At 46.2% G+C, this 27,071-nt stretch overlaps 2 protein-coding genes across 14 annotated transcripts in view; both read right to left on the bottom strand.

Annotated features, from left to right (window-relative positions):
* Positions 1-3: 3 nt before the first annotated feature.
* Positions 4-21,284, bottom strand: MRNIP (MRN complex interacting protein). 5 transcript variants are annotated; one of them, XM_082379510.1, is made up of 7 exons: positions 17,567-21,284; positions 15,435-15,494; positions 9,413-9,501; positions 5,577-5,664; positions 4,152-4,309; positions 2,395-2,482; positions 4-661 (listed from the first exon to the last, which is right to left on the bottom strand). In XM_082379510.1, the coding sequence occupies exons 1-7, from the start codon at positions 17,630-17,632 to the stop codon at positions 173-175; spliced, it is 1,038 nt and encodes a 345-aa protein (XP_082235636.1). In that variant the 5' UTR covers positions 17,633-21,284; the 3' UTR covers positions 4-172. The 5 variants fall into 5 exon arrangements, with proteins under 5 accessions (XP_082235636.1, XP_082235639.1, XP_082235637.1 ...); XM_082379513.1 differs by lacking the exons at positions 15,435-15,494; positions 17,567-21,284 and adding an exon at positions 15,172-15,428; XM_082379511.1 differs by lacking the exons at positions 15,435-15,494; positions 17,567-21,284 and adding an exon at positions 15,223-15,428.
* Positions 21,285-21,432: 148 nt separating this feature from the next.
* The window catches only part of TBC1D9B (TBC1 domain family member 9B), a 44,245-nt gene continuing 38,606 nt past the window's right edge, over positions 21,433-27,071 (bottom strand). For 3 of the 9 annotated variants that reach the window (XM_082379290.1, XM_082379287.1, XM_082379291.1), the window contains 5 exons: positions 26,462-26,533; positions 26,149-26,199; positions 24,521-24,580; positions 23,827-23,933; positions 21,433-22,723 (listed from right to left, as the gene is read on the bottom strand). In XM_082379290.1, the coding sequence (XP_082235416.1) occupies positions 22,037-22,723; positions 23,827-23,933; positions 24,521-24,580; positions 26,149-26,199; positions 26,462-26,533 (977 nt within the window). In that variant the 3' untranslated portion in view covers positions 21,433-22,036. Of the gene's footprint in view, positions 22,724-23,826; positions 23,995-24,520; positions 24,581-26,148; positions 26,200-26,461; positions 26,534-27,071 lie in introns of those variants that run through there. The other 6 variants (XM_082379288.1, XM_082379293.1, XM_082379292.1 and 3 more) reach the window with 6 other exon arrangements.

The following is a 27,071-nucleotide window of genomic DNA, read 5'->3' as shown; positions in this document are numbered from 1 at the left end:
TGATCTGTTTGATAGTCATGTTTATTGTTGGTTCTTGGTAGTTCCCATAAGTCATCCTTAGTCCTACTATTTAAAAGCAACTTGGGGAGCCCTGTTTCCGGTGGCACAGAGATCAAGTGGAGAAAGGCTCACTTAACAAATATGTCTACATTAGTAACACATTAGTTTCAATTCACAGATCATCATCAAAGTCCTCTCCGGTTTTAAAGAGGTCACACAGTCGCAAGAGTGAAGAAGGCTCCTGCATCCCTTTGACCAAGGGCCCACCCTCTGCCCAAGGGCCTGTGCCCCCTGACTGCTCGGGGGTCTTTCCGCAGAGCCTCTTGGGCCCAGGCGTGGGAGTGTGTGTAGCCTGAGGAGGCTGGAGTGCACCAGGGGTCCTGCAGAGGCCTCCTTCCCTTGGGGTCTGGGTCCTGGGGGTCCCCTGCTCAGCCCGTGCTGCCCGGGCTGGCCTGGGGCCTCTTTGCAGGGGAATCAGGGGCTCCGTTTCCAAATGTGAGCTGTTTCCAAGTGGCGGAAGAAATTGTTCCCACATAGGAGACATGGTCCTGATGTGCTGGGCAGGACACGGTGGTTCCCCCCGAGGAACGACGAGCTCCCTGGTGTCCCAGTCCTCCCGACTGCTTCCTTCTGCGACCTTCCCTGTCAGGCCAGTGTGGTCCTGAGGTGGAAACACAAGGTGATGGCCATGTTCTCCATTCAGAAGAATGCCCAGCAGGCTCAAGGGACAAGGAGAGGAGGGTCCTGTGCCTGTACTAGGCCTTGGCTGTACCTCTGGGCGCTGACACTTTCTGCTCTGTGCTGTCTACTATTCTGTAGCCTGGCAGGCTAGGGACATGCCTTGATTTTGAGGTTTAGCAAAGCACAGCAAATAAATGCCCTCTCCGTCACTCCAAATCCTCTGCCAAATTCCATGACCAGGCTTCCCAAAAAAGGAAGATGTTCTCATGTGATCAGGGGATGTCATGGGGACCTTAGCATCAGGTGAGGGAGTGCCTGAGGGGTGCGAGCAGGAAGGGCCCTAGAGCCCACCTGGAAAGACCATGTGCTCATTGCCAGGCAGCTGGGAAGGTCTCTCTAGAACCATGTTCAGGGTTTTGAAGCTGTAGAAGTGGCTGCACAGAATACCCCAGGGGATGTGACAGTGACAGAGGCCTGGCTTCTCCCTTCTACCTCAGGAAACAAGGATGCATTGAAAATTGGGTTTCACGCCTAGAAAAATGGTACAGATGAACCGGTTTGCAGGGCAGAAATAGAGACACAGATGTAGAGAACAAACGTATGGACACCAAGGGGGGAAAGTGGCGGGGGGTGGGGTGGTGGTGTGATGAATTGGGCGATTGGGATTGACATGTATACACTGATGTGTATACAATGGATGACTAGTAAGAACCTGCTGTATAAAAAAAATTCTAAAATTCAAAAAATAAGAAAAAATTGGGTTTCACTGCTTACAAAGGAATTTGAAAGCAATGACAGGAGGGACCCTGCATCACCACCCCCAGGCAGTATGGAAGAGACTCTGTGGGCAGTTGTTAGTGATTCGAGACTGCCAGCTCTGCCACTGATTTGCTGTGACCTCAACTGAACCTTCACCAGCCTCAGTTCCTCACCTTCAAAACAAAACAGGCTTGTGGTGAGAATTAGTGCATAAAAAATGTTTAGCCCAGGGACTGGTACATCAGTAACTGTCACACTCATTATTCTGTAATTTGGAGATTCAGGGCCACATCCTTACCTGGGGGTCACATAGCTAGTTAGTAGCAACACCAGAGTTTGACCGCTGCCTCTTGGCTTTGGACGGGCACTCTCCACTACCGTCTGAAGGTGGCCAGGATGACCCTGGCCTGTGTTGGGGCGTGGCAGCGACAAATGCCTGGCAGAGTTCCTCTGCCTGGGTGCCTGTGGCATAAAGCAAAACCTGCATTCTGCGGCCTGGAAGGTCTGCTAGGTTTGAAGCATCAGGAACAAGAGCAGGTCCTAGGTGAAGAGAGTGCCTCAAATGCACAAGAACCCACCTGGATAAATGAAGGTGACAGTTCCTCAGAAACCCAGGGCAGGTCCTAAGCTGAACAGTCTGACAAAGACCCGGTACTCCATGCAGGATGAAGGGAACGGTCCTGATGCAGAAAAGCCCTACTGGTCAACCTTGATTGCCTCCAAGGCATCAAGCTGCCCTTTTGACCCCGAGTTAACATCAGTGACAGGAGGAGCGTGGCAGGGAAACAGTGCAGGCCAGAGAAAGGAGTTGGCTTACGACACAGAAAACAAGACACCCACGTGGGAAGTTGGGCTTCTAGGGGGTGTAAGTCTGATACTTTAATTGTCCACAAAACAATTTAAAAATACTGTATCTGCTCAATGGCCACTGGGACACTGTCCTCAATCACTGACCTTCAGGGACTTCAAGGTGACCTCACAGTTCCTGGAGTCCTGGACGTTAGGGCTGCAAGGAGGCTGGACTGTGCTCTGGCTCCGTTTCCTGGCAGAGGGAAAGTGCTGTCAAGAATCCAGTCTTTCTTGTAATTACAATGGAAAAGAATCTCAAAAAGAATATATATATATATACACACATATAAATGTATATATATATATAAAAAACGGAATCACTTTGCTGTATACCTGAAACTAACACAATATTGTAAATCAACTATACTTCAATAAAAATTAAAAAAAAAAGAACCCAGTTCTACCATTGAACAGTGGCCCTTAGTCTGACTTGGTGGTCACCTGGTCTGACACCTAGCACAGGTAGGGACCTTGCCATCCCTTATAGCTTCCCAACTGGCTGCTCAGCTTCTGCCCCACTGCCAACAACAGGTTGCCTAATGACATCTAAGGCAGTCCATTTCTCTGCTCTATAGCTTGTAGTTGCTAGAGAGTTCTTATTCTGAACTGGAATCTACCTCCCAATAGCATCTGCCCCGGAAGAGCCATCCTAATCTAGATGAGGCAGTCTCTCAGGAAACTCACTGAGGGACTTCCCGGATGGTCCAGTGGTAAAGAATCCGCCTTCCAATGCAGGGGACACGGGAATTAGGACCCCGTGTGCCATGGGGCAAGTAGGCCCGCACGCCAAAAGTACTGAGCTTACATGCCGCAAACTACAGAGCCCACGCACTCTGGAACCCGCGCGCCACAACTACAGAGGCCACACACCCCACCCTGGAGCCTGTGCACCACAACTATAGAGAGAAAACCTGCACGCTGCAAATAAAGAAGAGAAAACCCATATGCCACAACTAGAGAGAAGCCCGCGCACCACAATGAAGAGCCCGGGTGCCACAACGGAAGATCCCGCATGCCTCAGTGAAGATCCCAAGTGCTGCAACCAAGACCCGATGCAGCCAAAAATAAATAAAATAAATAAATAAATCTTAAAAAAAGAAAACTCACTGAAATGCAGATTAAGACTGGAGAAGAGGGGCTTCCCTGGTGGCGCAGTGGTTGGGAATCTGCCTGCTAATGCAGGGGACACGGGTTCGAGCCCTGGTCTGGGAAGATCCCACATGCCGCAGAGCAGCTAGGCCTGTGAGCCACAACTGCTGAGACTGCGTGCCTGGAGCCTGTACTCCGCAACAAGAGAGGCCGCAATAGTGAGAGGCCCGCGCACCGCGATGAAGAGTGGCCCTCGCTCGCCACAACTAGAGAAAGCCCTCGCACAGAAACGAAGACCCAACGCAGCCATAAAAAATAAATAAATAAATAAATAAGTAAATAAATAAAAATTAGAAAAAAAAAAAAACATCAGCTTTAAAAAAAAAAAAAAAAAAAAAAGACTGGAGAAGACACCCATGAAAGTCAGGTCTTTCCTGCTCTCAGCTAAAGGTTCCCAGGCCTTTCGGCTTCTCTGGCCCCACTTCACTTTTTCAACCTTGCCCTTAAGTTCTTCCCTGAGGTCAGTGCAGTCTAGATGTTCAGAATTAAGTGAGCATCATAAAAGGCACCCCCACTGGAATCCTGCCTAGCCCTCACCTCTGCACTGGCTGCACCTGGTGCCTGGCCAGGCCAGAGGGCCTGCGGTGATGGCGCCTGCTGGCTCACATCCCTCAGGCTTCCTGCTGGCCACAGGAAGCCGCTCGTCAGTCCCCCCAACCGTAGGTCAGCGAGGTGGGCATGGGTGAGGGCTGGATCAGCTACTAGCTTGGCACCTTTTTCTAGGCAGGCCTGTACTGAAGGGAGGGTCTGGCTTCTCTCTCTTGGATGAGGGCTGCCTGTTGAAACACACTCCTCCTTCTTCCAGCTCCAGTTCCTTGGAGTCCCTTTCCAGATACTTCAGCCAGCGGTTCTTTGAGGGCTGGAGTTTTTCCTACAGGATTGGGAAGTAAGTTTATTCTCAGAGTTGGAAAGCAGACACCTTTACTGAAAATCTCCAGTGCAACTCCGAGGCCTAAGGGCCTCAGGACCCATGTCTATGCCGTCACCAGGAAAGGAATTTGATTGGAAGGTAACGGGAGACAGATATCTTGAATGGAGCACACTGGCACACACTTTGGGAAAGCTGCAGGTCACAAGAACTTTACCAAGAACTTTGCAAATGTTCGCACTCCCTGGCCCAGTAGTTCCAAATGAACACAAAGGCATAAAGATGTTCCAAGTGTTACAAATAATAGCAAATATTTATAGTAGCAAATGTTTGCAAACATCCTAAATGCCCAATAAGAAGGGAATAAATATTGCCATATCCACTATATTCTGTAGGTACTTTTTAGAAATGAAAAGAATTGAAAGCTATATAGCCACATAGAAGATACGATGTAAGTGAAAATTCCAGGATGCAAACAAGTGTTTCTTACAGAAGGAATGATGAAAGATTAAGTCTGTAAGTACAGAAACTGGAAGTACAGACCCAAATATGCAAGCGCTGATGTGTTCGTGTGCTTACGAGCATCTGCCCTATTTACTGATATGATGAAAGTACGACGAGCACCTGGAGGGCGGGCGGTGCCAGCGCGATTCTGCGAGCGGAGGTGCGGCCCTGCCAGGGAGCCTGGCAGTTGTTCCCACTCCCCGCCCCCCCGTCCCTGGCAGGACACAGTGTTCCGCGTACCCATGGCAACTTGGATGTACCAATGGCGTCACCTACTCAGCCACTCAAGCTCTTACACGCACTGCCCATCCAAACACTGTTTGAGCACCTACTTTAGCCAGGTCCTGGGAATGAACAACTGGATGTGAGCCCTGCTGTGGGGCTCAGTCTGGAGAAAGGGAACGTGGAAACCCAGGCACTTTACGACAGCGTGCCTTCCCTACCACAGGTGTGCTGAGAGTGCTGTGGGACAAGGGGAGAACCACAAGGAGGTGAAGTTCAAGCCAAGTTCAGAAGAATTCACCAAGCAGCCAGAAGAAAAAGCTCTTTCACAGTATTGTAATTATTTTACACTGCTGTCTCCACACTTACGGAAGGGATAGGTTTATTCATTTTTGTGTTCCCTGTAGCTTTAAGCCAAGTGCTCATCATTCGGTGGCATCAACAAGCATTTGCTGAACAAATGAGGAATGAATGAATAAATGGAACCCCCCTCTGTGACAGAGCCGGCTCAGGAAGCTGGGCTGAGATGGTGCTACTGGCTTACCTGCAGACTTGCAGGCGCAGGCTGCCGAGGACGTGCATTTTCCTCCTCGTCGGCATTTATGGATTCTTCCAGAGACCTTAGGGAAAGATTGTACAGTTGTCCTTTGTAAAATGACCAGGAAGATGAAGGACAATCAAGATGGGAACAGCAAGATGCACGGACTTGACGTGGATATCAAAGCCTGTTTAGGGGAACTTAGAACTTATCTCTGTTTTTTCGATGTGATTTGGTAATCTTCCAGCAGTTCAGAAGGCAGAGGGACCATCTGTTACTTGGAGCAAGAGGAAAAGTGACACAGGGCAGAAGTGGCACTCTTAATCCAGAGACCAGAGTTTGCATCATGGCTTTGCCAATGACTGGCTGTCACTGACAGTGTGATTCTGGGTATATCACTGTATCCCAGTTTCCTTATTTACAAATGGGGATAATATTGCAAGGGTCACTGTGAAGATAAATGAGACAATATGTGTGCATGTGCCCTGCTCAGTGCCTGAACACAGAGACTAATGTCAGCTGAACTCTGATAGCACAGAGTCCCTCCCATCAGCAATGGAGATGTCCCCATTGCATAGGGTCATATGAGTGTCTTTACAGTTGTATTATATCTCAACCACTACAAGAGAAGGCATTTTACTGAGCTTGATGTGTCACAGTGACTTCATCCAGCCTCCCAGGGACAGCAGGGCTCTTTTACCACATAAAGCAGAGTAAGGAGCTGGAACCTTTGCAGCCTTGAGTAGGGCTGGATGGCCAGTGAAAACATTCATAGTGCAAGGACTGAAGGTTAGCGCCAAAGCCACATCCACCCATGTCAGACAGGGTTGTTACATCACACGATCAGATTGGAGCTCTCTCTAGAGAACTACAATGAGAACCCCAACTCTACCAAATGTGGGCACCTCTACTTCAGTTTCTTCATCTGTAAACAGAAGCCAATGATCCTCACAGGGTGATGAGGAAGATGCAATAAGATCACGCATATGAACCGCCTACCCTGCCACATGGTCGATACTCCAATGTCCAGTTGAGCAGTGTCCTACCAGCTACTAGCCAGAACTCTGCTCACCGTACTATGATTCAGGAACTCAACTCCATCAACTACAGAACATCTCTCAGCAATATGAAGGTAATGGTCTGTCTTCTCGCTTCTAATGTTACCCCTGAGAAGCTGGGTGTCTACTGTGCTTGTGTTGGTGATCTCGCTTCTCTCCAGCTACTTTTCAACTCTTCCTTTTGTCTTCCATGTTCTGCAATTTCATTATGTTGTTGTGTCTAAGGGCAGATTTTTTTTATCTTTTAAAATTAACTTATTGAGGTATAATTTATAATTAATATACACTAAAATGTACCAATTTAAGTGTACAGTTAGATGAGTTTGGTAAATTATATCTTTGAATCTATTACTCCCATCAAGATATAGAAAATTTATTGAGATATAATTAGCAAGATATAGAAAACTGTCATCACCCCGAAGTTCCCTTACATGCCTTTGTAGGTGATTCCCGCTCCCCAGAATACCACTCATCCCTACAGTATGTGGTCTTTTGTGTCTAATTTCTTTCACTTAGCAATGTTTTTGAGGCTTGCCCATGTTGTTTTTGTTGCTTAGTTTTCTATTGTATGAAAATACCACTATTTGTTTATGCACTTGCTTTTTCATCTTTCATTGAATCTATTTATTTATTTTATTTATTTTTGGCTGTGTCGGGTCTCAGTTGTGGCACGTGGGCTTCTCTCTAGTTGTGGTGTGTGGGTTTTCTCTTCTCTAGTTGTGGCGCACAGGCTCCAGGGTGCGTGGGTTCTGTAGTTGTGGTGTGCGGGTTCAAGAGCATGTGGGCTCTGTAGTTTGCAGCACACAGGCTCTCTAGTTGAGGCGTGCGAGCTCAGTAGTTGTGGTGTGTGGGCTCAGCTGTCCCACGGCATATGGGATCTTAGTTCCCTGACCAGGGATCGAACCCATGTCCCCTGCATTGTAAGGCGGATTCTTTACCACTGGACCACCAGGGAAGTCCCTTCATTTGCCTTCTGATGTTATCTATATGTCTAGTCTTTCACCAAAATCACACTATCATCTTGATTGCTATAGTGTTATAGTGAATCTTGAAATCAGGCTGTAGAAGTCCTCCAGTTTTTTCTTTATCAAAATTGTTTTGGCAATCGCATTTCTATATAAATTTTAGGATCAGTTTGTCAATTTCTTAAAAAAAAACCAAAACTGCTGGAATTTTGATTGGAACCTAATGGCAGACTCCACAGATCAATTTAGGATGAACTGACATCTTAACAATATTGAGTTTTCCAATCCATGAACATGTCATATTTCTTCATTTAGATCTTCTTTAATTTCTCTCAGCAATGTTTTGTAGTTTTTACTGAAAATTTCTTGCACATTTTTGGGTTATGTTTATCCCTAAGTATTTTATTTTTTGATGGTATTATAAATGGTATTTGATTTTTAAAATTATTTTCCAACTGTTCACTGCATTTATATAAAAATAAAATTTAGTTTTGTATGTTGACCATGTATCCTTGTGATCTTGCTAAATTAACTTATTAGTTCTAGTAGCTTTTGTATAGATAGGCTCATTAGGATTTCCTACATACACAATGTTTTCATCTAGTTTGGGATTTACTGTGTTTCCTGAATCTAAGAATGTAAGCCCTTTGATTCTGGAAAATGTTCTGTTCATTTCCCTGAAAATATTGCCTTTGTCCCCTTCTCTTTATTGTCTCCTGCTGGAACTCTTCTCTGTATCCTTCATGTCTCTGAACTTATATTTTCCACCTTTTTGTCTTTCTGTGCTGTACTGTGATTAATTTCTTCAGATTGATCTTCCATTTCACTAATTCTCTCTTCAGTTGCACTTGATCTATTTAATGGTCCACTAAACTTTTAATTTCAATGACTATACTTTTCATTTCTACAAACTTTTTGGTTGTTTTTTTTAAAAACTGGTTATTTTTTAAAGTCTCTTGCTCCTCGTATTAGCAACTCCCCTCTTTTAATTTCATTAAATATATTAAACATGAAATATTATGTATTCTGCTCTTTTTGGGTCTGACTTTTCTGTCATTTCTGCTGTCTTTTGCTCATGTTGACATACTTCCTTAAGTAAGTTAAATGATTTTTAACTTTGGGTATATGCTCCTTGGAACTTTATATGTGGGAATTCTTTGATGCCTGGGTTGAAGACGTATTGCTCCAAAAAGGAGCTGCATTTACCTCTGCTTCCTGGGACAATTTAAAAATAAGTTCTCAGCTTGAGACTTTTCACGCAGCATGTGTAAAAGGCTTAAAGGCCATGTGACAGATTCCTTGTGCTTATAAAATCCTGGAGCAGTATTTCCCTGCTTCAGTCAGTGCCAAGGTCAACACAGGCTGGGTCCCTGCTACGGAGGGGGTGCATTTCTAGTTCATTTGTATGCTGAGGGTGTAGTCCTTTGGGGATTCAGCTTTATGTGGTGGTCTCCTATGGACCTTCCCACAGTGAACAGACCCTCGGCTTTGTCTTTGTCTCCTGCTTCCCTCCCAGATGCATGGAAGCTGAAGGGCAACAGGTTTCAATCGCCTCAGCAGCCCAGCTGCGTATTCTCTGGATTTTGGCTTTTGCTTCATTTTTGGCCTCTGATGGTTACTTACCTTCTTGTCATCTCTTCAGTGCATTTAAAATATTGTGGCTGGCATTTTAAATTAATTTCAGTGGGAAGATTGTTCAATATCTAATTGCCATATTGTAAGACATGGAACTCTAAGGGATTTCTCCATCATAGACTTCCACCACCCACTCAAGATAAAAACAGGGCAAGATAACCATGCCTCCCTCAAATTACTATACCTGAGTGACATCTCTGAAATCTGTCCCTGCAGCAGATTTAATTTTTGGACGTGGTGTCTACAGTCAGCACCAGAGCCCTCACCGTAAGCCTGAGAAACAAACAAACAAAAATATCAAGTTTAAAAAGTGTTGACAGAATGCTGAGAAATAGATCCATTAGAGATGCAACCCAGGGAGGATAAAACTGTACTTTGCAAGACCCAAAGCACCATGCAGGAACCCAAACAATGATTGCTGTTTCTGCAGGGATTTATAAACTAACAGTCTCAGGGACTAATAGTTTCAGTCTATCTGGCTGCCCACCATCACCCTGAACTTTATATATCAAAGCCAAACTCAACCCAAAATCCCACACAAATTGGTTAATGAACATAAGAAATTCAGAAGAGAAGTAACGCAAATTGCCAATAAACATATGAAATGATACACCTCACTCACTCATAATCAAAAGAATATAAAATAGATGAGATACTTTTTTTCACTTAGCAGTCACTCATTTGTTCAATAAATATTAAGCACCTATTATGTGCCAGGCCCTGAACTAGGTAAGGACAACACGATACAGGAATGGACAAACACTACTGTCATCATGGAGCTCACACTGTAGTGAGAAGAGACAGATAATAAGCACATAAGTCACCTATATGGCCATCAGATGGTGAGAAGTGCTTCTGAGGAAAGTAAGGCAATGAAGTGGGGTGGGGCAGAGTGGGGACACAGTAGACAATTTTATATGTGTGTTCAAGGAGTCAAGGAGTGGATCACTGAGAGGGTGACATCTGAGCACAAAATAGGAAGATAGGCAGAAACAAGCCACGTAGATACCTGGGGGAAGAACATTCAGCAGAAGCAATGAAACGGAAAAGAGTGCAAAGACCCTGAGCCTGGCATTTTGGAGGAACAGTGAGGAGGCCAAGTGGCTGGAGCTGAATGGTCTAGGGGGAAGATAGTAGATGAGGTTTGAGAGTGTAGGCCCTGTTACAGGCAGAGTCAGCCTTATAGGCATGAGATCTGCTCTGCTGTCTCCATCTTGAAATTCTTAATAATCTTTGAACTTGTATTGTGTAAGTAAAGTCTGATGAGATAATGAAGCATATCTGTGAGTCGTGGACACCAAATGTGTCCACTGTTTCTTGTCACTCCTTTTGCATACAGCATGCCTGATGACTGAGGAGCACAGAATTGCAGTGAACTCACAAGGTGTGGGAGTTCAGTGAGACTCCAAGTTCAGACGGTGTGTGCAAGTCTTTTTTTTTTCCCCAAAAAGAGAACATTTATTACTTATTTTTTCCTCATTAGAACTTTCTTTACAGAAACACAAAGTAAAGCACAACAAAAGTACGTGGGCGGCAACCTTAGCCTGAGAGGCTGGGCTTTCCACTGGAATCAGAACTTGCTTCAGTTGCAGAAAGGAGGCAAGGGTATTCTAAAAAACATGAACGACCAAGGAAACGTGTCATATCTTTTCTTACTCCTGTTACCTCCCTGGAATAGCCTATGCTGAAAATAATAACAGAAAAAAAAGGGAAAGATAGGGCAATCTTTCCCAGTTCCTTTTCCTCTCAGTACTTCCTTACTCATCAGTGAGCTAAAGGTTGAGTATGGGTAGAATGTGCGTGTATCAAGCAGTGAAGTAAAAATAGTTAATTTTGTGCAACATCTCCACTGTTATGGTAGGAATGAAATATGTAGGCATGTATGAGCTACAAAATACAAATTGTGCAACTTTGATGATTCTACGTATACACCAAATGCTCTTATATTATTCTGCATATGTTCTGCATATGTACTAAATGCTCTTTGCATTTATAACTGGTGTTGCACAATATAAATGGTGTTGCACAATTTTAAATGTTAGTTTTTCTTTACACAGGAAGATATTAAATAGTAAATTTTAAAACTAGTAAACAAAAGACATCAGGAAAAGTCAGGAGACCATGAAAGAAAGGAAAAGCTTAATATTCTAGTACCTTTAATAGCAGTTTTTTTTCTGCTTTTGAAAAGGGGCCCCACATTTTCATTTCACATAGCCCCCTGCCCCAACCTGGCCCTGTCTGTAGGAGCATGAATGTTGCTCTAACCTGGAAGGTCTGACATGATCTTGCATATGTTTCAGTAGAACCCTTCAGCTGTGGTGCTGAGACTGTATGGCAGAAGCAGATGACCAGTCAGGAGGTTGCAGCAAATACTGAGGCAACTCAGACCACTGTGGTAGCAAGTGGGCACAGTCTGGGTATATCCTGAAGGTAGGGCCGACAAAATTTGCTGATGGATCAGATGAAGAGTGTAAAAGAAAAAGAGGAGTCAGGGATGAGTTCAAGGTTTTTAGCCCGAACAACTAGAAAGAGGGACTTGGCACTTAAGAGTTGGGGATGACTGTGGGAAGAGCAGGTTGGTGAGGGTAAGGTGAGGGCTTCGTTTTGGGATACAGGTTTGGGATGCCTGTTAGATATCCAGCAGAGAGGTAAGTGGTTGGAAGCATACACAAGTTCAGGGGCAGGCCTAGGGTCTGAGATGGACATTTGAGAATTGTCAGATTGTCTCATCTCAGACGACCAAGGGAATGAGTGTAGCTAGACAAGAGGTCAAAAAACTGAGTGCCAGAGCATGCTAAGGTTTAGAAGATGAGGAGATGGGAAAAAACTAGCAGAGAGGATTGAAACACAGCCAGGAAGATAGGAGGAAAACCAGGAGCAGGATGACTGGAAGTCCAAGTGAAGACAATGCTTCAAGGAGGAGGAAGCGACAAACTCTGACAAATGCCACCAATAAGTCAAGTCACTTGAGGACTGAGAACCAACCATTATTTTTAGCAACATAGAGACCATTGCTGACTTTGACATGAGCAATTTTAGTGGACTGGTGGGGAGTGAAATCTCGTTTGGGGAAAGTTCAAGTGAGAATGGGAGGAAAGGAACTGGAGAGGGGAAAGGCAAAGTTTAAAAAGACTGATAACTGACTTATGGTTGCCAAGAGGGAGTGGGTTGGGGGAGGGATGGATTGGGAGTTTGGGATTAGCGATGCAAACTATTATATATAGAATGGATAAACAACAAGGCCCTACTGTATAGCATAGGGAACTACATTCAATATTCTGTGATAATCCATAATGGAAAAAAATATGAAAAAGAATGTGTGTGTATGTGTGTGTGTGTGTATATATATATATGTATATAAAAAACTGAATCACTTTGCTGTGCAACAGAAATTAGCACAACATTGTAATTCAACTATACGTCAACAAAATAAATTTTAAAAAAAATTCTAAAATGACTGACAACTTATGTCTGGCATAACCGGTAGGGTGTATGCTCTCCTGCATAGCAGAGACTGCTTCCTGAATACTGAAATGCATTCTCCCCTCATCTGGGAGCAGACTAGACTACATTTTCCAGTCTTCCTTGCAGTCAGGTGTGGCCATGAGACTAGGTTCTTCCCAGTGGAAGGTAAGCCACTTCCAGATCCTTCCTGGGTAGCTCCTCCCTGATCTTGCTCCTTTGAGGGGCAAGAGGCCGTGGGAGACAAGCCTCAGGGAATAACAGAACCTCAAGATTACAGGTGCCTGGGTCCCCGGATGACCATACCAAGGACAGCTGCCCTGCTGATCTCAATCTCTCCCAGGAGTGTTACAAGAGCAAGAGAAACAACTTCTATTGCGTTAAGCCACCACAATTTTGGTGTCTGTTTGTTACTGTGGCCTAGTTAGTCAAAAGCCATATACCACTGCACAAGCATGGGGGTGCTGAGAGGAAGGCAAAGCTTCCTCAGGAGTTCAGAAATACATGCTGACATCTAAAACAAGCAGTAGTCGCTAGCTATGAGCCAGCCCCTGCCTTCTGAGACCCAATCTCAAGGTAGGCCTCAGCAGCTATACTTACTGACAGATGACCAAATTGTCCCCACTCCCACCCATCCCAACTGACTGGACCAGCGGTGGACATCTGAATCAACCAGGTCCATCAGATTGTTTCTCCCAGGAGTTTATAATTGGGACTCAGCTATTCCAGTTGGTTTGAAATAAGATTCTGTGGTCTGTGAGTGGAGTATGTTACTGTGAACTGGGAACAGAGAGGAAGGGAAGGAGAGGAGATAGGGACAGAGGGAGGAAGGTATAGGGAGAAACTGGGTGAAGGGAGGAGAAGGGAGGGAAAAGATGATGCTTGTGTTGTTGGCAGCTTTTCAGTTCTTAGGGTTGGTTCTTCAAGGGGTCAAGGATGAAGCTCCTCCCTTGGATCCCCCCAAGATACCCCATTACCTTGCTAGTACATTTTAAATTTTGCTGAAGTGTTTTTTCCCTATTATTTGCAACTAAAAGAACCTTGGCCAAAAGAATTCCTCTGATTTAACTTCAAGGAATTTGTCCTAAGGAAATAATTGGTCAAGTGAAGAAAGAGGTATTTGTAAGAAGCTTCACTGCAGAGTTGTTCATAACAATGAAAGCTAAAATCAACCTAAATGCCCATCAATGTGGGGTTTGTCACTTACTCATTCAACAAACATTACTTGAGCAAGCACTGACTATGTGACAGGCACTGTGCCAGGTGCCAAGAGTATATCAGCAAAACATACAAAAAAGGGTATATAAGTGTCCATCAACAGACGAGTGGATAAAGAAGATATGGAGTGTATGTATGTGTGTGTGTGTGTATATAGACACACACACACATATATATATAATGGAATATTACTCAGCCATAAAAAAGAAGGAAATATTGCCATTTGCAACAACATGGACGGACCTAGAGTGTATCATATTAAGTGAAGCAAGTCAGACAAAGACAAATATCATATGATATCACTTATATGTCAATCTAAAAAAATAATGCAAGTGAATTTATTTACAAAACAGAAACACACTCACAGACATAGAAAATAAACTTATGGTTACCAAAAGGGGAAGAGGGGGAGAGGAATAAATTAGGAGTACGGGATTAACAGATACACACTATATAAAATAGATAAACAACAAGGATTTATTGTATAGCACAGGGAACTACATTCAATTTCTTATAATAAACTATAATGGAAAAGAATAAGAAAAAAAATATGTATAACTGAATCACTTTGCTATACACCTGATACTAACATAATATTGTAAATCAACTATACTTCAATTTTTTTAAAAAGGGTATATAAGTAAAATAGGCAAAGCCTCCGTTCTTATGGAACTTACAGTCTCAGGTGGACAATACTCACATAAACACACTTGCCTATATTTCTGATCAGGGTAATGAGATTAACTAGGGGAAGCCCCAACAATGAGCACAAAGGTCTTAAGAGGGAAGCAGATTTGGACTGTTTCAAGGTCAGAAGGAAAAGCCCCCACGGCTGAAGGAGGAGAATGATGAGATGAGGCTGGAGAGGTGGCATCAAGGGCTGGAGCAGGCGAACAAGGGGCTCAATGAGGACCCTGTGATACTAGAGATCAGGTGGGTCGGTAAGTATGGACTTGAAAAGAACTGTGATGCTGGGTGAAAAAATTGGGCTAATGAGAGCATTTACAACATGCTCCCTTCAGTCCACATGCTCTTTCTTCTCCTAACTACCTTCACACCCTGCCTGCCCCCTCTCACACCCCTGCATCTACCAACAGCTGTCTGCCCATCCCCAGTTAGGTCTGATGACTCAGTTATCTTCTTACAGACCCCTGTACTTTCCTCTCATTTTGCTCAGTCTAGTTTTAAATTACACGTGTGTTTTAGTTTCTCTTCCTGTTCCACAGGAGCAGATCAGTGAAGGCAATAACAACATGGTCTTACCTTCCATTGTGTCCCATGCCTGCATACAGAAGTTACTCAGTAAATACTTACTGACTGAATAAAAAAAGGAAGGTAGCTTTCCAGGCACTGCTCCATTCATTTCGCTTCCTGAAGGAAGATGATCTTAGGGAGCAGGAGCGCTGTATCTAATGAACTTGAGCCAATAATGGAACACTGGGTTCCATGAGAAATATGCTTCTGCAGGGCTGGGTCCCACCTGCTTCCTGGTATGGGTATTAGACACTCTGCTGCTTGGGACTCACCCGCAAAAATGACTGCTTCTCTCCACAAGCTTTGCATGTCCATTTGAGACTCTTTTTCACCTACAATGAAATTTCAGAATTATAGCTAAAGTAATTATTTGAAACAGGTGAAACTGGATCAGAAATAATAAAGAGATAAGTGGAAAAGAATAAAGAGTCCAGAAACAAACCAACACATGTATGAAAATTTAGTATATTATAAAGGTGAAGAAAGAAGAGACTATTTCATAAGTGGTTCTGGGAAACTGGCTATCCATATGAAACAAAGTCAAATTAGATCTCTACTATCTGTGGTTCTCAAAAAAAAATTCCATGATATTTCAATTCTTGATAAATCTGACTAGATGGATTCTCTCTTAACATAATAAAATGCCTTACATTCAGCTCTAAAGCTGCAGAATCACCACCAGCATTCCCATGAAAGTCAAGAACAAGTCAAGGATCTGCACTATTATTTACCATTTTTTTCTGGATGTACTAACTGATGGAATTGGAAAAGAGAACATAGCAAGAGGTATGAAAATGGAAAGGAAAAAAAAAAACTATCCTTATTTATGGATGATATGATTTATTTCTTTAAAACTCAAGATAATCACATGAAAAACTACTAAAACCAGTAAGACAATCTAATATAGGGGCTAGGTAGAAAATTAATATATCTTCAAAAATTAATATAGCTTATAAGCAAACATCTACTTGGAAGAGATAATTAAAGAAATAAATCCATTTGTAAAGGCAACAAAGAAAATGTTATCAAGGGGCACCAAAACTGTTTTAAGAGATGGAATGAAATGCCATGCTTAACATCACAAAGATGTCTCGGTTGATTCGTAAAAATTAACATGATTAATACGATCCTAATACAAAAACCATCAGGGCTTTTGGGGAAGTACTAAAAGGATTCTAAGGAGGACAAGCAGCATCTATTACAAATTTAAGTGGGTATATCCTAAGATTCCACTTCTCAGCATCTACCTTCAAACACCATAAAAATACTGTGTATCTTCTACAGGTACATATGCAGGTAAGAAATGCATGAAAAAAATAATAAAAGCTCTGGAAGGACACACAGTAACTGGCTAGCTCTGGGGAATGAAGATACAGAATTCAGAGGCTGTTGAAATTAAATGAGATGTGTGAAACTGCCTGATACACAGCCGACTTGGAATTAAACTGTTAACCCTCTTTTCCCACTTGGTTTCAAATCACTTTTCAGAGTTGAAAATGACCATGAGAATACGAACTACATTATATATATAATAATTTAAAAGTGGAAATGATTCCCATTTATTCTCAACTCCTAGAACCAAAAAAATGAAATAAGTAAAAAGTTTCTAAGCCCCTAAAATGACCCTTACAAAGTTACAGCGAACTTACAGGTGCATACCCAGCCTCTTACTGGCTTTTAAACATACATTTTGTATGTTTGTACATACATTTTGTATGCAATCTGATGCTACCCTTCTTCAGGGCACAGCAGATTAGCAGGGGACTACCAGAAGCGGATACAATGACCACCTTGACAGCATCAAGCAGGGAGACAGAACGTGATTCAGGAAAGAACAGGTTAAGTGACATCACCTATTTTACGTCTTGAGTCAGGGAAGCAATACGTTTTAGAAACTTCGATTATCCTGTTTAAAGGCGCGAGATTATTTACACTCTGAGTAGGCGTCGAGTCCCTCACTACGGTCAGAGCCAAAGAGTGCCAGCAGGGGTGCCCAGTCGTGCCTCAGTTTTTAAAACTATCATTTCCCTTGTATTTAAATGAAGAAAGAGCCATTTGGGGGGCTAGGCTCTGCATAAAGGAGGCTATCCTCTACCCTCAACCTGGTGTGCCCGACCACCCGCTAGATAGAGTTCACGAGGCCGCCTCGGCAGAAACCATTATGCCTGGTTTCTGCGAATCTTACAACCACCAAGCAAAAAACGAAAAAAGCCAGAACAACGTTATGGAGAAGCGACATCAATAAAACCTAGTTCTCAGGACAGACATCGTCAGTTGTCCGGGACCCAGACGCACTGCGCAACCGCACGAGACGGCGCCCACGCCTGGGGGAGGAGGTCTGGCCCCCGCGACCCCACCTCGTCCCGCCCGCCATCCCCGTGCTCTGAGGAGAGGAAGGCCCCACCTGGTGCGCCTGGAAGAGGCGGCAGCAGGAGCACCGCAACACCCGAACCCGCTGAGGGGGCGCCATTGCGACCGCCGTCGCCGCCGCGCGTGCGCCGCGCTACCCTGTCCGCCCTGGCTCCGCCCGCGTCAGGCACTCGGGCCCCTCTGGTCTCAGGCACCGCCCCTGGAGAGCGTGCGCCCTGCGCTCGGGCCCACTCGAGCTTCGCCTCTAGTGTGCACTTGGGCCACGGGGAAGCACAGCGTTAGTCGGCGGTCAGCTGGGAGCCCTGGCGACCTCAGGACTCGGGCCGTATCTCTGCTGCCGAGTCGAGCGTTGTTTGGGGTTTGCGTCAGTCAGGTCACCGGTTGTCTGTCTCAGCCCGAAGCAGTTCCCGCCTCTATCCAAACCAGCGTTTCCGCCTGGGCTCCCTGGGAAGATTGAAGTTGCAAGGGCTGGGTCTCCAGCCGCCGCTGGGGGTCCGGCCTTTGCTGGTACAGTTTCTTCTGCTTCTTCAAGTCGGGGAGAGGGAGCCGGAGGGCGCCTCCCTGCTCGGGCCCACTCCCTGGGGCCCACGGTAGGAATTTGCAGGACCTCTGGTCAGAGGTGGTTAGTTAACGTTTGAGCCGGAGCACCGAGAATCCTGGGAAAATAGGCAGTTCACCAACCCTACGCTTCTCAGAGAGGGAAACGGAGACGCCTGGCGGTTGAAAACGAAATCAGTCCTTATTGCAGTCCCCAGGAAGACCCGCTCTAAAAGGTGGAGCCCAAGTCCCAGTCTGGGCACAGAGGAAAAATATTGCACCCCTCATGTCCCAACCTCACCTTAACGCCAGCCCGCCAAGACATTCCCACGTGCCTGATAACATACATAATCTTAAAAGAAAATTAAAAACGCCCAATCCTGACAAGGATGCTGATAGAACGGTAAAAGGGAAAAACAATCTGGCAGTTATCTCTATCCTAATAATCTGAATCACGCAGATTTATTGTTTATGCAGTAGTGTTAACTGAAGTATAACAGGAAAAAATGGAAATAAGTATTCTAAAGAATGGACCATTATGCAGGTCCATTACAAAGAGTTCGGAGTGAAAATGCTGGCATGTGTATTGTTGGGAAGCAAGGAGGTTACAAAGTGTACATAATATCAGGTAAAACCAGGCATTATTTATTTCCAGATGTGCACGGGCAAGGGTTATAAATGGTTTAAACTTTTTAATATTGTCCAAATTTTGCACAATAGCATATATTAGAAAAAAACAAATTAATTTAAAAAATTATGTTTGAGACTGAATATGCGAAGAGAGAGTGACCAGACTCCCTCATCACCCCCCAAACCACAACTTCTACAGCAGTCAGGACTTGGTCAATGACTGCCAGTTGCCCTCCTTTTTGCACCTCCCCACTTCATCTCAGGACCAACCAAGAGAACGCCAATTATGCTCCCCAAACCAATTACATAAAACATCCTGCTTCTGGTTAGCCAGCCTGTTTCCCCACTGGCAGCCTCTAATCAGAGCACACCTGAAGCCTTCCCTTGCTTTCACCATAAGGCCTTTCCACTCTTCTGACTACATTTTAGTCTCTGCCAAACGCAAGTAATGGTGACTGTCTTCTTTTCTATAGCAAGCTCTGGATAAATGGTCCCTGTTCTCATTTGGGTGGTTTTTGTTTATCTCTACATGTCTCATTGTGGCTGAGCTTCTGGCAACTACAAAGAATGTTTTGTGGTTAATGAAAAGAGAAGAATAAAAATTTCACACGTGGTATGAGTTCAACTTTGAAAAAGACAAATATAGGGAAGAAACACCAAAATAATTAGTAGTCTTAAATACAAGGAAAAATTGTTTTTCTACTTTTCTGTTTTTTTCCTCCTTTCTGCAATAAACATATAATCCTTTAAAAATTCATATACATATTTTTTTTTTGGAAATTATAAGAATGACTTGAATGGTTTGGTACAACATATCACTTGGTAAGGAGTTTTAAAATATACAATTATGTTTACTTTCAGAACACAAATATATTTAAAACTTTATTTTTATTATCCATTTATTATTTAGTGTTACTGTTCTTGTTAAACATTTTATCATGCGAGGTTAAATAATGGATGAAAGTATTATTTTATTGTACATTTTTGTACCTTCTTTTATCACGTAAAAAGGATAGTGTCCTCTTTTATGTTTACTTTCTTTGGTATATTCTCAAATTTATACTTCTACATGGCATATAAAACATTTATTTAAATTCCAGGACGTCCCCGGTGGTGGTCCAGTGGTTAAGAATCTGCCTTCCAATGCAGGGGACAAGGGTTTGATCCCTGGTCGGGGAACTAAGATTGCACATGCCACGGGGCAACTAAGGCTGCGTGCTGCAATTACTGAGCCCGTGCGCTGCGACGAAGAGCCCGCTCTCTGTAACGAAAGATCCCACATGTCACAACGAAGATCCCACGTGCCGCAGCTAAGACCCGATGCAGCCAAATAAATAAATAAATATTTTAAAATTCCAAGTTATTTAAATCTTTCTAATTGGTTACAATCAATTTGACTCTGCCAATTTTGTGGAATTCTTATGTGTATCTCTACTTAATTTTATTATGACCAAGAACAGTCTTTTTTTTTTTTTTTGGCTGCATCAGGTCTTAGTTGTGGCGCGCGGGATCTTCGTTGAGGTATGCGGGATCTTTCGTTGTGGCACGTGGGCGTCTCTCTAGTGTGGCTTGCAGGTTTTCTCTTCTCTTGCTGTGGCCCGCAGGCTCCAGGACGCGTGGGCTCCAGAGCACGTGGGCTCTGTAGTTTGCAGCACACAGGCTCTCTAGTTGAGGCACGCAAGCTCAGTAGTTGTGGTGTGCAGGCTTAGTTGCCCCGCAGCATGTGGGATCTTAGTTCTCTGACCAGGGATTGAACCCACATCTCCTGCATTGTAAGGCGGATTCTTTACCACTGGACCACCAGGGAAGTCCTAAGAACGTAGTCTTTCTAGCAATAAATTCTTTGAAATTAATTTATGACAAAGCACGTAGTCAGTTTGTGTAAATACTGGAAAGGAAATTACATTACTTTTTGTTGTTGTTGTCATTAAGAAAGAAAACAGCTGTTCAGTTTCCTTGATGTTGTTTTGCTGCATTTATCGAGAAGTGACTCAGCAGTTGTAAACAAGGTAAAATCATGGAGATTGTTATTTTAAAACCATCCATAAAATCTAAAGAGATAGAAAATAGATTCGTGGTTCCCTGGAGCTGGGGGAGGGTACACGGATTGGCAGCACATGGGCAGGAGGCATCTTTCCGGGGTGATGGAAATATTCTAAAGTTGAATTGTGGTGACGTTTGCACAACTCTAAGTTTACTAAAAAATCATTGAATTGTAACTTAAAACAAGTGAATTTTATGGTATGTAAGTTTGCCTCAATAAAGCTATTAAGTTTAAAACCAAAAAACAGCCACAGAGATGTTATCTTTTAGTACAAATAAGAGTGGCCCTGTGTTGGGGGCAAACGCTGGACATGATGATCAGCTCCTGCTGCAAAGCTAAGGGGTCCTCATGGCTCAGCCTGTTGCCCGTGTCCCCACAGTCTGCTTTCTGAACCCAAAGGCTTGCTGCAGCCCAGGCCTGAGCACACATGTCCTGCACCTGGACCCAGGCTGTTTATACCTGCAGAGCAGGTTTCCTCTGCTGCTGCAGGTCTTCACAGGCCCTGCCCAGCCTGCATCAGCAGCTTCCATGTCCCCATCCTCCCTAGGGGTCTTGAACTCCCACGTCCTGTGAGAGACTAAGTGTTGGGAACCTCTGGAATATGGCCTGGGCCCCATACCTGCCTGGGGAGAAGCCAGGAGGCCGAAGCAGTGGTTGAGGGTCACATTAATTCTCTATACACAGTGTAGTTTTTAGTTCTTCCAGGGATTTATTAAGGCATTGAGCATAGTGTGATTTTTAGCCAACTGAAATGAATACAAGGAAATATATCAGGACCTGAGGGATATGTTTTTAAGGTTAATGGTGAGGATGACGAGCTGAAAGAGAATTGAGAGTAACACCTGTGCAGGGGGCACCCACCCTGGTGCAGCAGATGCTTTCTGCCCGTGTCCCCCAGCCAGAAGCTCAGGCTCAGGGGCTTCCGAAAAGCATCTCGAAGTTCTCACCATTTTGGTGCCCAATAGGCACTCGACCCCCCTACCTGGTGCCAAGTGGCGGGAAAGCCCCCAGAGCACGCAGCTGCAGAAGAGGAGGTGGAGGACAGGGTGTGGCCTGGCCACAGTGCAGGGCAAGCAAGGGCAGATCAGAGAGCCCCTGACACTATGCAGGGGCCAGGAGGCCCAAGGCAGAACGAGGGGGTGGGGAGCCCCTGCCTGGGCCCCAACTGCGACTGTTCAGCCTTCTTTCCATTTACAACTCACTGCTTCTGGGGAGAACTGGAGGGGTGTGTCCTTAAAGAGAAAACAGAACGGGAGGGAGGGAGGAGAGGCCAGCCCGCAGGCCTTGGAGCCCTCAGCCCAAAACCGCAGACTGCTCATGGTCACTGGAGGTGCTAAACTGTCTCTCCACCTTCCTCTGGTCCTTGATCTTGAGTCCAATGTCTACCCTCTTCTCAAAGAAGTTCACCAGCACGGACTCCGTCAGGATGGAGGCCAGGATCTGCTCGAAGGAGATGCACCAGTCTGTGTCAACGGCACCCCCACTGTGAGTGGTGGCCACGGGGCTGTGGGCCTCCCCACCCACCAGCACTGTGTCATCAGCCAGGTCCTCACACTGCAGGGAGCCCGTGCTGACCACTGAGTACGAGGACATGGACATGTCATCTTTGGTTTCGTCGTCAGACAGAGGCTGGGAGGGGGAGCCCTGCCCCTCGCCGCCGCCCCCTTCGCCCACCACCTGGCTCTCCTGCGGTGCTTTCCCAAGGTGGGCGTCTCCACCCGCTTTGGCCTGGGGGTCCCCTGCAGCTGGCGGCTGAAGCTCCTGGGCCGCGTCTTGAGGGGGGTCTGGAGCTGGCGGCTCGCCCTCCTCAGGGGCACTGTCCCTGGTCTCTCTGCCCGACCATGCAGAGAACCTCCTCCCCACCTCCCCAATGCGGAGCAGCAGGCTGGCCACCGTGGCGATAGCGTGGTACAAGTCCTGCTCCATGGGGTCTTCGCTGAACATGTTGTAAAGCGTCTTGCACAGCTCTATGAACTGCTCCTTTTAAGGGGAAAAACAGAAAAGGGCAGGGAGATGGTAAAGAATGGGTCAGATTGCCCTCAGATGATCCAGACTCACAGTGCTGGCCATTCTGATTGGCGTGAGGGTGCTGTCCCGTTAGTTGTCTCCGTACACCTGTGTCTTGACATGTCCATTTCACAGATTAGGACACTGAGGTGCAGAGAGGGAAAGGGCTTTCTTTTCCAGCTGCCTTTCTTTCAGCACATATAGGAACATTTAGAGTCTCTCCCTGTCTCTATGTCCATTCTGTTAGCAGAGACAGACCTATTTCTATCATACCTTTCCAAACCCAGTGACTACAAGTGCTTCTTCACTGTGTTTTAGAATCACTCTGAGTTTTTTATATCTTTAATCGGAAGCGCCTTCAACTCTCCTTTAAGAAGCTCTTTAGAGAGTGATGACAAGGTAAGGCAGCTTGGGTTGGTTGAGAGGGGTGAAGAGGTCAGGTTCCAGGTCCTGAAACCATATTTAGGCTTCCTGGCCTGAGAATGGGATGAAACCTCCCTCCACGGCACCCCATTCTTCAGGCCTGTGGATGAGAGAGCACCCAGATTGCAAGGTCCCCCTTCGGGCAGAGCAGACCGTGGTCAGGCTGCGGCTCAACAACTGCCTTTGGTTACATGTCTGTGGTCCTGGCTGTAAGACCCTTGGCAAGATGCCACGGTCCTGACGCAGAGACCAGCAAACAAACATCGGGTGGTGGGTCGAGCGGGCCTGTGTGTGCACAGCTCCGAGCGGGGCCTGGCAGGGAGCAGAAGCGCTGTGATGTTGTCTCATAAATGGTGGTGTGAGTCTCTGCCTTTTGAGGCTAACCTTCCCCAGTGCTCCTCTGGTTCACGGATACCGATTAAACCAAAGCAAGTCATCACCAGCGGAGTGTTCTGGACAAGGCCCTGAAGCAACTGACCCCTTGTCCTCCTAGAATAGTCCCTGACTGCTGCCTGACTAGATGTTCTAAAGGTAGGCAGGAGAATCCCTACATTCCAGGGGGTGCTGGGACGGTGGTGAGGTGCTGGGTGGGACGGCTCAGCCTCGGTCAGAATTTTCCAGAAACATCTGTTGTGTGTTCTGATTGGGCCTACCTGGTTCATCTTGGGAAGATCCTTAATCGTCTCCTTCTGAACCTCTTTCTCCTTGGCCCACATTCGAAGGTAGTGCCGATAGTCGGGAGGGCTGGTTCCCTTCTCCTCTGCGAGTTGGGAGAAAAAAATTAATCTCCATCTGTCAAATGAGAGAAAGAGGGCTGGGGGCTGGTAGCAGGGGGTAAGTGGGTTTAAGTATTGTCTGGCACGGAGTTACCTGGGCCCTATTACAAAACACCCCGGCATTTGGGGAGGTGGTGATAGGAAAAAACACCCTAGAACACTCATGGGTCTCCCCTGAGTTATGCTGAAGTAGGTCTGAGCTAAGCTGATGAGGATGGCCCCTAATCTGTCTTCCCCAAGATGGTGACAGAACCATGTGGAGGCTGGAGAGAGGGTGGCATGAGAAGGAGAGGCCGGCTGGGCACCTAGAGGAGTCCTGGCAGGAAGTAGGCACCCCCAGAGGGAGGCGGTGATGGCTGGGGGTGTTCACAGCTACAGGAGATTCAGGCCTGGGGCTGATGAGAGCTGGGCAGCTGATGGGCTAGGCATTCACCTCAAGGAGAGCTGTGGTGTCAGGCATACATCTGCCATCTCCCCAGGGTACGGGGCTCTTCTGCAGTGACAGGGCAACCAGACCCCACCCACCCTGGGGCCTCTACCAGCATCAGCAGATGTTGGCCTATATACACACCTCCTCTTTTTTCTTGGATGTTATTTCCAGCTCCCTCTTGCTCTTCCTGCTGTAGTGCTTCTGGACAATGGGATGAATAAAAAGAACAAGAACATTCTTCTGTTATGACTCCAAACCACTGAGGTCATTGAGTGGTCGGTCTAGTCTGTGCTCTCCTGCGGAAGCGGACCTGGCCCTGGGCCCTGGATGCTGCTTCTTTGCCTTCTCTGAGCAGGGCTGTCTCACTCCACCTGGTTACACTGAATCAGAGAGCCACTGAACCCTCACATCCTCTCTTTCAAAAGAATACAAGTCATACCACACAGTTCTTAAGTGAACGATGGCGCACGTTATGGGCAAAAAGTCTGAGACCAATGATTTCTATAGTTTCTGCTGATAAAGGTCAAACTCAGGGGAGTCCTAATTACCAATTCAACCTGCAACTGCCACACTAGCTGATGAGGAATTTTATGTACATGAATCCTGCGCTCAGCACTGTATTTCTTAAAGTGACATATTTGCTGGAGTCTGCATACACCATGCTCCTTACGGTGACCATGAACTTGGGGCGAGCAGGCTGCCCAGCTTTTGCAGACCTGTTCCCTGAGGGAATGTGGCCGGTGGGGGGACCTCAGGTGGGACGGCAGTGTCCCAGCTCTGAATGGCCCTTGGCAGCTATGTGGTGGCAGGGAAGGGCGCAGCGCTCCAGGCTCAGGCTTCTCACCAGGGAACGGACCGCTGCCTGTAGGCTACGTGAGGTCTGAGGACAGGGATCTGTACCCCGAGTCCCTGGCTTCTCCTGGAAGTGCCTGGGACAAGCCTAAAGCATCCTTGATTTGCTCAAGCATAACAGAAGATACATCTGTTTCTTTAGTTTGTATACTTGAAATCAAGGTCCTCAAGCTTCATAGTCAAGTTAAGTAAGCCTTTGGCACTGTCAACAGGATTGCTTTGGGTATCTTGATAATATCTTGATAGTACCTTTTAATTTCCCTTTTGAGCATGTATTATCCTTGGTGTGTTATTACCTATCCCCCATGAGAAATTATAGGGCGGTGTTTTGGTTGGTTTTCTAGGTGTATTACATACTACCAGCTTGATTGCCAAATCCCAGGCCCAGAATGCCCCATCACCCTGGACCCAGTACTCCCAACAGGTTTTAAGTGTAGCACAGGGATGACTTCTAATAGGCACTCAACATACGTATTTTTCCCCAACAAAAAAGTTGTGTGGAACATGAAAATGTTTCCAAAGAAAGCATCTACCACTCTCCTGCACCTCTGCTCAGCTGTGCTTTGTCTGTTTCACAATGACAGCTTTGCAATGATAGCATTTTGTGTTTTCCTACGACCATGATGACAGAATACTTTCTGCATGTGGCTGGGGAGGTGACACCCTAGTGCCTGTGCAACACCCGCTGTACTGTGTGTCCTCATTTACTGCCCCCACGCAAGCACAGCAGCTGGCCCTCTCCACCCCAGTCCACGGCTGGCTCTGGGTCCTCCTCAGAACTTAGCCACACAGGAGGCGTCTCTGGAACTAAGAGCTTCCAGGCCTCCTGACCATGCAGGGGAGCGTTCAGGAGATAAAACCCAAGGCCCTGGGGAAGCCAAGTGCAAAGGGGGCGCCCCTGCCCCCCAGGCACTGACCTTGAGCCTCCCAGGGCAGGAAAAGATCCAGGTCGGAGGCCAGAGGAGATGCTGGAAGGGACAGCAGAGGAGGAGCAGAGGCAGAGGGAGGGAGAAGCCCGGGTCCGGGAAGGCAGAGACAAGAGAAACAGGAGTGAGAACACCCCCGGGGGGCCTGGCCCTAGAGAGAGAGGCAGCTTCCCCCGCTCTCGCTCCGCACCTCCCCACCCAGCACACTCCCGGAGCCCGTGGAGGGCCGCCAGCCGCCTGCAGGCGCCCCACAGCAGTGCTGCTCGGCACAGGGCCTGAGGCCAGTGGAATACAGAGTGCTCACCTTCTGAGGAGCTGTTCTCGGTGAAATAATGGGTCGCTTCCAGGGCTGACTCAGCCTCCTCTGGGCTCAGGGCTGTGCTCGGAGTGAAGGAAGAGTGAGGGCAGGAGGGAACAACTTGATGCTCACCGAACGAAACCTCCCTGAGCCCTGGACAAAGGCCCTCCCCCCACCTGCCACTGCGTGCTCCACAGCTCCCAGCCCCACCAGTATGGTGTGTGGTCATAGTGGTAACAGCTGACAACTGATTCTGGCTGACTCGTGCATTGTGTTTGAAAATGTAATATATACATATCCCGGATAAAAATCCAGTCAGCGCAGCTGGGACTTGGTTGAGCGGCCATCCTTTCTCCCACCCCATGATGATGCGGCCCAGAGGATTCTTTTGGGACGTTTTATGCTCCTGCAGGTACATATGCAGGGACCGGCCAGGCACAAGTGACTTGTTCTCACTTTATACACTTGGGCATTGTTCCACACCAGCACATACTGGCCTGCCTCATTTTGCAATAAAGTGGTCTCTGGGGTGTCGGATCCACTTGGTTCTGTGCAGGGGGCTTATTCTCCCCATTGTACGGAGGGGGAGGAAGTGAGCGAGTTTTAACAGTGTGTG

The sequence above is a fragment of the Balaenoptera borealis genome, assembly GCF_965194805.1.
Source record: "Balaenoptera borealis genome assembly, chromosome: 2".
Taxonomy (NCBI): Eukaryota; Metazoa; Chordata; class Mammalia; order Artiodactyla; family Balaenopteridae; genus Balaenoptera; species Balaenoptera borealis.
Note: the sequence above shows the minus strand (reverse complement) of the source record. Positions and strands in the feature narration are given on the sequence as shown.